The sequence below is a fragment of the Pteropus alecto genome, unplaced genomic scaffold (assembly GCF_000325575.1).
Source record: "Pteropus alecto unplaced genomic scaffold, ASM32557v1 scaffold186, whole genome shotgun sequence".
Classification (NCBI taxonomy): Eukaryota; Metazoa; Chordata; class Mammalia; order Chiroptera; family Pteropodidae; genus Pteropus; species Pteropus alecto.
This window is the reverse complement of record NW_006439190.1, coordinates 1,492,183-1,507,033: the sequence shown is the minus strand read 5'-3', so window position 1 is coordinate 1,507,033 and position 14,851 is coordinate 1,492,183. Positions and strand designations below refer to the sequence as shown.

Genomic DNA, 14,851 nt, shown 5'->3' with positions numbered 1-14,851 from the left:
TACATGTAAATATGCAGATATCTGTGAATATATGAAATATCATTAAACTGTGCACTTTAAAATAGGTGGTTTGTATGGTATGTAACTTATATCTCAATGAAGTTGTCAGTTTCTGGTTGCTGGGGAAAAGTGCCTTGAACGGCAAACAAACAAATAAATAAAAGCTGTCAAATAAAAAATGAATTGTCACTTACATGGAAATCTATTGTTTCAAAAAAATATATGAGCTATCACATTGAAAGTGTTAGTATTCTTTTTCTTAATTAAAGGTAAAATCCTTCCACAATTGCTTGAGTCATGCTTTGGTGTGTGTAAGAAACTCTGAAGGCCTGTTAAACACAGTTTGCTGCATCCCTGAAATTCCTATTCAGTAGGTCTATGGTAGGCTTGAGAATCTACGCTTCTAACAAGCTCCCAAGCACCGCTGCTGCTGCCCACCTTGGCCCACCATGTAGCAGCACCTACTTAAATCATTTGGCAAAACCAGAGAGCCAGGATGTAGGCAAATCTTGGGTTAAAATAGTTTCAAACCTAAAATAGCACTTGATTACATCACGTTCGTTCAGTGCCAAGTCCCAGGGAACAGAATGGAAATAATATTTACCCATAAACTGAGGTGTGGCAAACATGAAGTCTTTAAGTGCTGCAACGAAGCAGAATATTTTACTACAATTATATTTTGTTACCTATTGAGGTTTCTGAATTTTTAGATAGTTTCTGCATAGCTTTTTACTTTGAATTGTGTTAACCTTTTTTTAAAAAAAATTGAGGTAATATTGGTTTGTAACATTATATACATTTCAGGTCTAGTTTCCATTCATCACCACACAATTGAGTCCTTTACCCATTTTGCCCTCTTGCCACTCTCTTCCCCTCTGGTAACCACCAATTTGTTGTCTGCATCTATAAGTTTTTATTTTGTTTGCTTGCTTTTTTGTTATTTTTATTCCATATATGAGTGAAATCATACAGTATTTATCTTTCTTCTTCTGACTTATTTCACTTAGCATAATGCCCTCAAGGTACATCCATGTTGCAAATGGCAAGATTTTATTATTTTTTTATGGCTGAGTATATTCCATTATATATTTGCCACACATTCGTTATCCTTTCATCTGTCAATGGACACTTAGGTTTCCATATTTTGGTAATGTAAATAACGCTACAGTTAACATAGGTGTACAATATCTTTTCAAATTAATGTTTATGTATATATATTCATCTGAGAAATCAATACCTGGGTCATATGGTAGTTCTATTCTTAATTTTTTTTTTTGAGGAATCTCCATACCGTTTTCTAATTTACAATCCCACCAACAGTGCACAACCTCCATGTCTTCTCCAACACTTGTTGTTTGTCGATTTATTGATGATAGCCACTCTAGCAGGTGTGTGGTGATATCTCATTTTGATTTTGATCTGCATTTTTCTAATAATTACTGTGCTAAACATCTTTTCATGTGCCTATCAGCCATCTGTATGTCGTCTTTGGAAATATGTCTATTCAGAGCCTCATTTTTAAATTGGTTTGTTTAGTTTTTCTGTTGTTGAATTGTATCAGTTCTTTACATATTTTGGATATTAACCCCTTATCAAATATATGCTTTGCAAATGTCTTTTCCCATCTGGTAGGTCGCATTTTTGTTTTGTTGATGGTTTCCTTTTCTATGCAGAAACTTTTTAGTTTGATGTGGTCCCATCCTTTTTTTGTTTTTTGTTTTTTGTTTTTTTTTGCTTTTGTTTCCCTTGCCACTAGAGTCAAATCCACAAAAACAGTGTTAAGACTGATGTCAGGGAGCTTAGCGCCTATGTTTTCTTGTATGTATTTATGGTTTCAGATCTTATATTCAAGTCTTTAATCCATTTTGACTTAATTTTTGTGTATGGTATAAGATAGTGGTCCAATTTCATTCTCTGGCATATGCTGTCCAGTTTTCCCAGCACTGTTTATTGAACAGGCTGTCCTTTCTCCATGGTATGTTCTTGGCTCTCTTGTCATAAATTAGTTGTTCATATACATGTGTGTTTATTTCTGGGCTCTCTATTCAGTTTCATTGGTCTGCGTGTCTGTTTTTCTGAAAATATCATACTGTTTTTATTACTATAGATTTGTAGTTTATTTTGATATTGGGGCTTGTGATATGTCCGGCTTTGTTCTTTTTTCTCAGAATTGCTTTGGCTATTCAGAATCATTTGTGGCTCTATAAAAATTTTATGATTTTTTTTGGTTCCATTTCTGTGAAAAATGATATTGGGATTTTGATAGTGATAGCATTGAATCTGTAGATTGCTTTGGGTAGCATGGACATTTTAAAGATGTTAATGCTTCCAATCCATGAGCACAATATCTTTCCATTTATTTGTGTCTCCTTCAATTTCTTGCAACAATGTCTTATAGTTTTAATTGTATAGGACTTTCACCTCCTTGGTTAAATTTACATCTATGTATTTTATTCTTTTTGTTGTGATCGTAAATGGGATTGTTTTCTTTATTTCTTATTCTGATAGTTTGCTGTTAGTGTATAGAAACACAACAAATTTTTGTATATTGATTTTTGTACCCTGCACTTTTTACTGTATTCATTATTTCTCATTCTTTTTTGGTGGAGTCTTTAGGGTTTTCTATATATAAAATCATGTCATCCACAAATAGTGACAATTCTGACCAATGCTTTCTAATGCATTTACCTCACTTAGTGAGTTCTTCAGCTTCAGAATTTCTGTTTGGTGCTCTTTTGGAGTTCTAATCTCTTTGGTAAAGGACTCCTTCTGTTTATTAACAGTATTCCTGAGCTCATTGAACTACTGCATGTCTGAGTTTTCTCATAGCTTGCTAAGTTTCTCCATGGTAGCTATTTCAAATTCTCTATCAGGTCATAGTCGTCTGTGACTTTAAGTTTGGTGTCTGGACAATGGTCGTTTTCTTTTTGCGATACCCTGTAGCCATGAGTTTTCACTGTGCGATACCCTGTAGCCATGAGTTTTCACTGTGCTTGTCAATTACCCCTTTGCCCTGGCGTTTGGAGTACCTGACACTTTTCTCATTCAGGCCAAGCAAGCTTTGTTCACTTTGATGCTAGGTTGAGGCTGGTAACTAGAGGCCTTTCTTCTGTTCCCCAGCGGGTGGCGCCATAGCACGAGGTCTTGGTTTCCCTTCGGCTCTGCCTGGTTGTTTGGGAGCCGCACTTTCAGCCGGCACCTCTTCTGCCCCGCCCCTGCCCGAGGAGCTACTAGCGGCCCGGGGGTCGCTGGTACCTTGCTGCAGCAGGTGTCGCTGCTCGTGTCAGCGGGCTGTTGGGCGTCTGAATTGGGGTAGGGAGCCAGGGTCGCAGGCCTCTGGCTTCCTCCTGGGTTGTCGAGTTCCAAGGCGCCACCGCCGGGGTTGAGGGTGCTGGGGCCCTGAGTGCCACTGCAGCAGGGGAACCTGGGTCGTGGAGGCTGACGCTGGCGCTGCTCGGTTCCCTGTGGCCATAGACACTGCTGCAGCAGGGGGGCGGAGTCGCATGTGCCATCTCTGCTACTGTCACTGGGTTCTCTGGAGGTGTGGGTACCGCGCAGCCGATGGGGACTGGAGTCATGGGCGCCTATCCCACTGCTATCTTTTGGGGGAAGGCGTATTGGGGTTGGGGCCAGGGTAGTGGCATCTTCACCACTGCTACCCTCTTCGCTCCAGCTACAGGCTCAGCCACCAAAGTAGTTGGCACCACCTTGGCTGTTCACTGTTCTGTCTCCTGTGTGTGTTCAATTCACCCACCTTCACATGCACACATGTGAGCCGCCCTCCAGCGTCCTGGTATGAACAGGGGCACCTTTATGAGTTACAAGTGTCCCCCCAGGTGTAGACTGAGGGAGAGAGATAAAAGGAGTGTCTCATGCTGATGTAACTGTTAACCTTTTGAACAAATAAATTTCTCTGGGAAGTCACCACTGGCTCTTTATCAAAGATAAACAATATTTCCAGTAATTAAGCAATTTCTTTTTAAAGTTCACTTTCTATTTTATTACTTAATAAGCAAGTAGTTAGCTACATTATGAATTAAGACTATTATGGGTTTCTTTCAGGAAAGCACAGGACACTGTTCACAGGAATTAAAAATCTCAGTTGCAGTTAGGGATCAGACACTGATTATTTTTCAGAAAGTCACATCTCAGCTTCATATTAGTGTTTACATAAACTTACAAGGTATTACCTACTGAGCACCAGGCGAACTGGGGAAATGCAAACGCTGGTGGAGATTTTCCTAGCTCTTGCTCGGAGCAATGATTCTTAGTACACAGAGGTGGAGAAGGGGAAGGTAAAATCACCTGCTCTAAGTTTTCCATCTAAATTTCTCAGACTGTCATTCAGCCTCCTAGGCAGGGGTTCTCAAACTTGGGCGTGAAGAAACACCCAGGCATTTTGTTGAAGGGGCCAAGGCCCTGATTACAGTTGATTGATTCAGGAGATCTGAGGTGAAGTCTTAGGTCCTCTTAACAATTGGGGACAATAGTGCCCCGAGGGTGGTCTAAGACTCTGAGACATGTGTGCTTCAGTGGAACACACTGAAAAACAGTGAGATTAGGAGTCACTGGACGATTAGCAAATGCACTGGCAGATGTGGCGTACTCCTCAGGTATGTGGAGGCTGAGAACAACAACTGCAAAGGGAAAACGGCTTTGAAGACAAAAAGGACTCAATATTAGCTTTAAAATAATTTAATTTTTTCAACTGAGCTCAAGTAGAACAGTCTGGAAGAACGGTCTGTGTCAGGCAGTCAGGTACACTTCTGGGTTGCACTTGTTACTGAGTACTTCTCTGCCCAGGAAGACCTGGTACACTTGGCATCAGGATTCAGCCTGGTCACCATTTAGATAATACCAGTGGAGGAGGCAGGGGAAGGAGTTTGTGAGGAGGGAACTTTGGCTCTTGTGAAAGTATGCGAAGTACTTAAGAAAATCCTACTAATTGTTCCTTGGCTGAGTGTTTTAGCCAATCTGCCTGGTGTGATTGTTCTTTTTTTCTTTAAGTCTGAACTAAGAACAAAAGCAATGCATTTCACTTTGGCTTCCTTTGTGGGTAGGGCACACAGACTGTTACATTATAATTGGGTCCTGATAAATACAGATGATTCAAAAATTTTAAAGAAAATTTAACATGTATTTTTCAAATCGTTAGTATAAAACGAATGTCTAAGGAATGAGGATTGTGCATCAACTTCTGGGAATGTTCCAAATTCTAGAAGCAGAGAGAAACTATCTATGAAAAAAATCAGGCAACATCTCAAATTCTATTATAATGAGGCAATGCTAGTTCAGAAGGGTTGAAATAAGGGTACAGGAATATACCCCATAAGGGTGGTAAAGCACACCCTGATGGGAACCCAACCACCCAGGTGTCACGAGCTTCTCTCTACTAGTCTATAACCAAAAAGAAGCAGGGCTAAATGAGACACTGACAAGTCCTACATACAGGAAGCTATCTGTGGGCAAAGCCAACTGGAACACAGATTATGCATTATGAGCAGCATTAGATGCTAATCTCTTTTGGTTGGGAGAAGGAAAAGCTTAAACATGTCACTCATACAATCCTGCATCATGAGGGACCTCCTGCTAGCTTGGAACCTCATACTGGCCTCTTCCGAAACTACAGCAAAGAAGTTTCAAGAACTCATCTCATTTAAAGATCATTGTTAGTCAAAATGGATAGAGTTTCAAGAAAGATAATAAAAGAAAAAGAAACAGGAAAAACAAATGGCAGATAAAGATCCATCAACAGAAAAAATGTCAGCAAAAAACAAATGAACATGTAGAACAATCATCTCATCACATAATCTAAATCCTTTGTAAGTTATCTAAACTTGGTTGTAAGTAAGCAAATGGTCAGGAAAATTCTAGTTTAAAAAAGTATGAAATATCTATCAGAAATGGGATAACATTCTGAAAAATAAAAGGATGTTCTGGTTATGTATTACTATGGAACGAATCACCCCAAATCTTCGAGGCATAAAACCACAACAAAAAGGATGCTTGCGAATCTGTCACTTTGGTCGGGCTCAACTGAGATGGCTTATCCTTCTCTATGAGGCATCAGCTCTTGCAGTTCAAGTGAACTGGAGGATCCACCTCCAAAATGTCTCACTCGCTCATGTGGCTGGCGAGTTGGTACCAGCTGGTGGCTCAAAACCAAGTCAGGTTTGTTGGCCAGGAGCATTGGCTCCTGTCCACAGGGCTGCTTGGCCCTGGGAGCTGCATGTTTGCCATCATGGTAGCTGGATTCTCAAAACAGTGTTTGAGCATCAGAAAATAGATGGCACTGGTCTCACTGAAACTTGCAGTGTCCCTTCTAGTTACAGAGCTCACTCAGGTTCAAGGTGAGGAGGCTTAGACTTCCACCTCTTATGGGAGGGATATCAGAGACATGTGGCCATGCTTAATCTGCCACAAAAGATTCCATTTTGGAATCAGAAAAAAAGAGATATTCTGAAAAGTTGTTAAGAGCCATGGAGGACAAAATTGAGAAAGAAGAGCATAGTAAACAAAAGTTAAGTTAAAAAGCATTAGAGAGAAAATTATAGGTATAGAGTCCATGCACAGGAAACCCATAGTAGGCATAATTAGTGACTATAAAGAGAATGAAAATAATAGAAAAAATATATAATTCAAAGGAATTTCCATATCTGGCAATATTTCTAAAATCCTGAATATATTCCAATTATAAAAGTTAAAAATCACTAACAAAATGTAACAAATTTTCTTTTAGAAATGTTCCTATTTTTGTTCTCATGGTTATCCTTATACAAAAAGTTTAATGAAATTCTACTTTCCTCTTTTAGAATATTGATTCCCTACTTTGAACAAAAATGAAGATAGGCAGAAATATTCTTTTCCTATCCCTCCCCTTTCCTGAGCTTCTAATTTGAGCTCATGCCTTTTAAGTTAGTGAGTTTATTCTATATATTCTCTATTCTCTCATTTTAAAAAGTGACACTATCTATAGTGTCAGAGCACGTAATAATTACATACTATCCTGTAACCCTTATTTCCATAATTTGAACTTAGTTTTTTTTTTTTAATTGAGGTGAAATCTACATAAGACAAAATCAACCATTTTAAAGAGTACACTTCAGTGACATTGAGGACATGTACATTCGAAATGTAAAACCAACACTCTACCTAGTTCCATAACATTTTCAGCGCTCCAAGAGGAAACCCCACACTCATCAAGCAGTTAATACATATTCCCTCTTTCCCCAGCCCCTTGCAACCACCAATCTGCAATATGGATTTGCCTGTTCTGGATACTTCATATAAATAGAATCATACGATATGTGACCTTTGTCTTTTTTTATGTAGAATAATGTTTTTAAGGTTCATCCATGTTCAATCCATGTAGCATGTATTAGCATTCCATTTATTTTTGTGGCTGAATATTGCATTGTATGCATATATTACAATTTGTTTATCCTTTCATCAATCCATTGATGGACATTTGGGTTGTTTTCACTTCTCGGCTGTTATGAACACTGCTGCTATGAACATGCATGTACACACATTTGTTTGAGTAGCTGTTTTTAATTCTTTTGGGGATATACCTAGGAATTCAATTGCCGGGTCACATGGTAAATTCTACATTTAACTCTTTGAGAAACTGCCGAACTGTTTCCACTGCAGCTGCATCATTTTATATCTCCCCCAGCGATGAACAAACCTCGACTATACTAACACTTGTTGTTTTTTTTTTCTAATTATAGTCATTCTAGTGGGGATGAAGTGGTATCTCATTGTGATTTTGCTTCACATTTCCCCAGTGAAGTTGAGAATCTTTCATGTGCTTATTGGCTATTTGTATATCTCCTTTAAGGAATTTTCAAGTCCTTTGCTCATTTTTTAATTGGAATGCTTGTCTTTTTGCTGTTGAGTTGTAATTCCATGTGAATTTGAGGATCGGCTTTTCTATCATTGCAAAAAAGGCCGCTGGAATTTTGATAGGGATTGTATTGAAGTTGTAGATTGCTTTTGATATAGTCATTTTAACAATATTGTATCTTCCAATTCATAAACATGAAATGTATTTCAAATTTTTTGTCTTATTTACTACAGTGATGATGTGTAGTTTTGGGCAGTATTTCATTTCCTTTGTTTAATGTATCCCAGTGTCACCACACTGCAAACGCTCCACACCCATTAGTCATTTAGTAGCAGTCTCATTCATCAGATATACTGTCATGGTGTCACAGTGCTTGTATTCAAGTCACCCTTATTTTACTTAATTGGCCCAAAGAGCAAGAGCAATGATGCAGGCAATTTGGATATGCTGAAGAGAAGCGGCAACATGCTTCCTTGAAGTGATAAGGTACAAGTTCTCAACTTAGTAAGGAAAAAAAAGTTGTGTGCCAAGGTTGCTAAGATCTACAGTAAGGACAAATCTTCTTTCCTCAAAACTGTGAATGAAAAAGAAATTCATGCTAGTTATGCTCTGGCACCTCAAAGTACAAAGGTGATGGCCACAGTAGTGAAAAGTGCTTAGTTAAGATGAAAAAGACATTAAATTTGTGAATGGAAAATATAAATAGAAAACATATATATACATATATAAGCAAACCATTTGGTTCTATCCCTATTTTTAGGCATCCACTGGGGGTCTTGAAACATTTGCCCCTAGGATAAGGGGGAGGACTCTACTGTGTTCTCACTTCAACTTGAAAAACTTCCTTTAGCATTTGTAAAGTGGGTTTTCCAAAAATAAATTCTGAAAATCTGAGCATGTCCTCATTTTGCCTTCATTTCTGATAGTTTTGCTAAACTTAAGATTCTTGGTTTTTTCCTTTCAGCAGTTTGCATGTCATCCCACTGCCTTCAAGCCTCCACTGTCTCTGAAGTCAACTGTTAATCTTAATGAGATTTCCTTATACATAATGAGCGGTTTTCGGTTTTCAAAATTCCCTGTCTTTCAACATTTTTATTCTGACATGTTTGGGTGTGGATCATTCTAAGAATTTACCAGTCTTCTGGGATTAATGCTCTTCACTGAATTAGGCATTATTTTAATTTTCCTGCTGGTTTTCTTCCTCCTCTCCTTCTGACACTCCCATTACACATGTTGATGTTCCATTTCCCACTGAAGCTGTTTTTTTCTCTTGTTCTTCAGACTGCAATGTGTTATTGCTTGATCTCCACATTTGCTGATTCTACTGCAAGCTCCAATCTGTTATGTCCCTCTAATAAACTTTTCATTGCAGTTATTGTACCTTCCAAGTCCAGAGATTTCCATTTGGTTCTGTTAAAATAACTTCTCTCTTAATATTTTCTACTTGATGGGTTACTATCATACTTTACCTCTGGCATGGCTTTAGTTTAAAAATACATATAATAGCTGCTTTGAAGTTTGTCTGCTTCCGACACCTGGGCCCACTCAAAGGCAATTTGCTTGCTTCCTCCCCTTGAGAATAGGTCACAGTTCCCTGTTTCTATGCAGGTCTTCTGATTTTTTTGTTGAAAACTGGACATTTTAGATAATATAGCAGCTCAGGAGACTCATCCTCCCCTCTCCCCCAGGGCTTGTTTGCTAGTTTCAGTGACTTGGGTGGACTATTTGTTTTGTCCACTTACCTTGCAACTGTAGCCTCTGATGTCCTCTGCAGAGCCTCCTCCCTCCAACCCCAGGGAGTTTTGGTAGGACTTTTACTGTTCATTTCTCTGATGGACTTGTAAGGATTCCAGTTGGTCTGCTTCTATTGTTCTCACATTCTGCTACTGAGGTCCCCTAACTGCTGGCAGACCATTTTATTATTTTTGACCAAGCCCTGGTGCCTAACTGGCTGCACAGTTTGATCCAATTAAACTTGTCTTTGTGGCTTCCCTGGCCTGAGGGCTACTCTCAGTGGCCTCTTCCAATTCTGCTCAAACTCCTCTCCCACCCCACCCTTTTGCTTGCTGCCTGGAGCTACCAGTCTTCTCTACTTGTCTTCCCCCACCCCACTTTAAGTTCCCTTTGTCTACAGCAGAATCCTTAAAATTCTCCTTCACTCTGTTCTAAATTAAATGTTTCTATAGGGAATGTGAAGAAAGCTGCTTTTATAGCTTGCTTCTGGCACTGGGTGGATCTCTGTGCAATTCCCCTGCCACTGGGGGTGGAGAGAGCAGCCAGCTTTTCTAGGAGTGATACCTGTGGTCCCACCAGTAAAGCAGTAGGTGGTGGTCCTTGGTCTTCTCTGCTTGCCTGTCTTTCTGTGGAACCTCCACCCTAATCACTATTGCCTTGGCTTCTGAGTAAGTTAACTATTAACCTTAATGAAGTTATGTGTAAACAAGGGTAACAGTGATCAGGAAACAGTGTTCTTGGTCTGCCATTCCTGGGGTCGTGCTTTCCCCATAAGTGGGGCCTGGGTGGATGAGAAATGTGACCGTCCTCTCCCCCTAGGGAGAAACTGTAGGCCGAGGATGAGGCCTGTGGGGAGAAAGGGTGCAGGGTTACAGCTCAAATGCCAGAGACTCACTATTCCACCAAGATTTAGTATTTTCTTGAATAAATGTTTTTGTTTGCTGTATGCTCTTATGACAATTTCCAGGGACTTTAAAAAATAAAATTTACCAGTTACGGTTGTTTCACTGAGTCTGTAGACCTTCTCATGCTACCATTCCAAGTGCTTCCTGATTTTTTTTAACGCATGTCTCAAAATACAAGCAGTCAGGACCCTTTAAATAAGGCACTATGTTCACAATGGGAAAGCTTTCTCCTGTCATCAGCTGACTCAACGACATGCAGCACACAAAATAAATAAGCAGCTCTTTAATAGTTATTTAAATATATTCCAGAAGTGAAGAGTGTTTTTCATAATTCATTTACAAGTGCCATGTAAATGTTACTTGACCTGTTGTATAAAATAAATAATGTGTGAGAATTAGTCCTGGAATAGTTTGTTGAATTTCTATTTCCAATCCAGTAGATTAAAAACACAATTGTGAATGGTATAAAGACATAAAAATCATATTGCAATAAAAATCAATCGCAAAAATAGAGAATCCAGACCCTTTCCAGATCATTTAAGAACACAGAAGTTTTCCTCAACTTAAACATGAGCTCCACACAGAAAATATTAAAGATGTCTTTCTGTGTGATATGTGTAAAACTCCAGAATATGAGCACTAGATGACCAATGCATTGAAATCAACAGAATTTAGAAAACACATCTAATTCTAAAGTGAGCAGAAATAAAAAGACAATTTACAAAGAATTATAACTGATCTCTAATCATCATCAGAGTCCGAATCATATTTCTTTCCTCGGATAGTTTTCTTTTCCCACTTTGTGAAGTTTGTTCCAAATTTCTTTTGGCTCTGAAATGGTGGCTCCATTAAATTTCCACTAAAAACAAAGAAAATATGAGAAGAATTTATCCTTGATTTAGTAGAGCTGGTATACTAAACTGCAAAAAATCTCTTTTCTTCCTCACTGTACCATATGGAATAGAGTAAAATTTTCTTTAAAATGTTGGTGTCAAGGAAGAGGTATATTACTCATATTGACAGTTAATGGTGGTAAACCTTATTTTGTACAACTAAATGTTTTAGATCAATGTTTTATTTTCTTTTATTGTTAATTACTTACTAACATTTCATAGGATATGCTAACAGAATTTCTCACTGAAAAGCATAGAAGGAAATTAAAGGTTTTTTTTTCATGTGTTTTGGATATGCTGAACCCGTATTAAATGCTTTTCACTATGAGAATGACAGAAAAATGGTGCTCTATTTTTGATAGTCTGTTATAACTGGTTTGATCCTGTTTAACTCTTTTAATATTTAGAATTCTACAGATATCATCCAAACTCATAGAATTCATTATCATTAACCCAGAATCGATATGAAACTATTTACAATGATGCCTAAGAAATAAGATAATTTCTTCTTTCAAAAATATCTGAGAATATTCTTAGCATCTACATCTTGGTTTTGAATTATCATTTGCCACTGAATGGAATCATGGCCTCTTGGAGACACAGCCAATTCTAGGGAGAGTACAACATGATTAACCCTAAAACATCTTATCAGTACCAGAAAGAAAGTGCTCAAGCAATTACAGGGCCATGCCCATAGGACATAGAAGCCAGCATGAAAGGGGCTCTCACTGGCCAAACCTGGGGCAATTTGAGCTTTCAAGTAAATAATAATAACAATATACTATAATCCATTCTAATATGAATAAATAAAAAATAAGTTAATGTGAGATATGGAAAAGTTCTTCCTTAAATCACCATTTGGTCTGGTAGACAACAGGTTAACCAATGCTCAGTAGCACCACCAGAAATGAGACAAACCACCATGTGCCTCCTGATATGTTGCTCTAAGAAGGAAGAACACATCACTTCCATATTATACCCGTGAAAAAAATGCATAATCCAAATCTAATCTTGAAACATTAGACAAACCCAAATTGGGGAAGGTTCTATAAAATACCTAGCTTGTACTCTTCAAAAACATCAGAGTATTGAAAAACAAAGACAGAGTAACAGCTGTTACAGGTTAATAGAAATTAAACACATATTAACTATATTCAACATGTTTTTTTGATATGGAGGACAATATTGGGACAATGGCAGAATGTGAATAAGGTCTTTAAATTACATAATAGTTCCTGTTTTAATTGTACTGTGGTTATGTAAGAAAATGTCCTTGTTCTTAGAAAATACACACAAAAATATTTAAGAATAAAGGTCTAACATATTTATAACTTCCACTCAAATGGTTCTGAAAAAAATTGTATAAGTATCTAGAAAATGATAAATGTGTAAAATTGGGGAATATAGCTGAAGGGTATGTGAGCATTCTGTGTATTGTTTTCCAATTTGTTTAAAGTTTGAAATCATTTCAAAAAATTTTATTTAATAAACATTAATATTGTATTTAATATTAAGAAAATAACACCAAAACTCCAAAATCAACTTCCATGATGTAGGAATGATTCAGGCATGTGTAGGAGAGATTTAGAGAAAAGGGGGAAGGGGAGTAAAAAGATGAGAGAACTCTATTTATTGAAAGGCACTATGACTGTCGAATGACAACTGCAGTTTTACCTGTTATTCTTGCAAATTGAAAAGAGGCACAAAAGACAAGATATACTCTAGTTTGTGGAATCAGATAAATTATTTGTCTGAAGTGGCCAAAGAGATGAATGACAATGGGAAGTTGGATTTTAGATTGTTTTCAGACTGAGACTGTTCCCGTATTAAGTAATTTAAGCTAAGCATGGAAATGAGATTCTATATATTTTATCAGATTCTACAAGGGAGATGAGAATATCTACATTAAAAATCTAATGTTTGAAAATAGGTCATTATCAATTTAAATAATCAGGGGAGAGTTAATTCTGGAGTGTCATTTGTGTTTCCAGATCAATACAGAATTAGATTCAACAGGGTCTGTAAGGTTGAAAACTTTCATAGCTAGGTGTACTACAAGACTGAATCTTATTCACAACTCCAATTTCTGTTGTTATATCATGCTAATGATATACATTTTAAAAAATAAGCTTTTCTTTTGTGAAAGTTTTTCTACAATTCAGCCAAAAGATTTTATTTCCATAAAATAAATGCTAACATAAAAAAATTCTCTCTAAATAAATCAACTGCACATGTGAGTTAAAATAAATCCATTGTCCTGTTAGAAGTTACCTGTAGTTAAGGATGTCAGAACAACCGAGCCTCCATTCTAAAGTTTCTGTGGTGAAGTCATCTGTATTTCCTAGGTCTGTGAACCCAACAATGTGATCTTGTGTCTTTCCATCCTTCACCAGGGCTAGTGTGGGGATGACTTTGATGCGCAGCCTCTCACAAAGGAAAGGTGCCTTTTCCACATTTAACTTCAAAAATTTGGTCTCAAGATGCTTCTTGGACAGTATCACCAAATGTCGGTCTAGGATTTTACATCTGTAAATAACAACATATAGAAAATCAAAAGCTAAAACCACAGATTTCCTTTTTAAAATGAATATCATTAAGGCACATCTAATTTCATAGTTTTTCTAAGTCTCATAATTCAGCAGCCAATCTGTGCTTGTGTTGGTTGACCACACATCCACTTCGCACGTCAAGCTACCCGATTATAACAGGCAGAAAAACCATCTAGCATTCTAGAAAGTCAGATTTGCTCCAATGGTATTCATAAAAACCAAAATATGCAATATGTGCAATAAGTTGTAAGTGGGTCAGGGAGGTCTGTTCATGGTTAGAACAAAAAAAAAATCACTGTCATTTCTCTCACACGTTTCTTGGTATCTCATGCAGGGAGCGTGAAGGGTGACTTGACAGGACTCAGAAGAGACTTCTCAGAACTGAGAATGTGCACATGGAGCAATATCTGGAAGTCATCAGGAAAGGCTGGATGGTCCCCTAAGGACCTCCTCTAGCTGTGCAGCTGTCAGCGAGAAGCACAGTGAGGTTAAGGGCTGTAAATACGGTGATTAAGGATTAAAGGAATGGAAAATACCAGAGGTAACCTTCAGTAAGCCACCTTACTGAAGAGGCAAATGAAAGTGATATTTCCTTTAAAGCAGGATGTATTTTAAACTGGTCAATCCTCTAGTGTTTCTGGAACAGACTGTTGTAATAATTTTTGAGCAATAGTTCTTAACCATTGGTATTCATTACAACCAACTTTAAAAATATATAGATGAATTGAAATTCCTGGGAGTGAGCTGGGAAACAGGCGGGTGATTCTCATGCCCATTGACGTGGAGAACCACTACTCTGACGACTAGGACAACAGATGCTTCGGAGTTGTTCTACTTGGTGCTGGGGGCACTTCTTGGTGTGGTTTTGTCTGAATGGGGTTTGGGCCCAGTGAGTTTCTTGTAACCTAGATGCTGCCTCTTTCC

The 14,851-nt window shown here is 37.9% G+C and overlaps 1 protein-coding gene across 5 annotated transcripts in view; it reads right to left on the bottom strand.

Annotated features, from left to right (window-relative positions):
* Positions 1–10,753: 10,753 nt before the first annotated feature.
* The window catches only part of TXNDC9 (thioredoxin domain containing 9), a 12,598-nt gene continuing 8,500 nt past the window's right edge, over positions 10,754–14,851 (bottom strand). For all 5 annotated transcript variants that reach the window (XM_015592723.2, XM_006916187.3, XM_015592721.2 and 2 more), the window contains exons 4-5: positions 13,650–13,904; positions 10,754–11,344 (exon numbers count right to left, since the gene is read on the bottom strand). In XM_015592723.2, the coding sequence (XP_015448209.1) occupies positions 11,227–11,344; positions 13,650–13,904 (373 nt within the window). In that variant the 3' untranslated portion in view covers positions 10,754–11,226. The remainder of the gene's footprint in view (positions 11,345–13,649; positions 13,905–14,851) is intronic.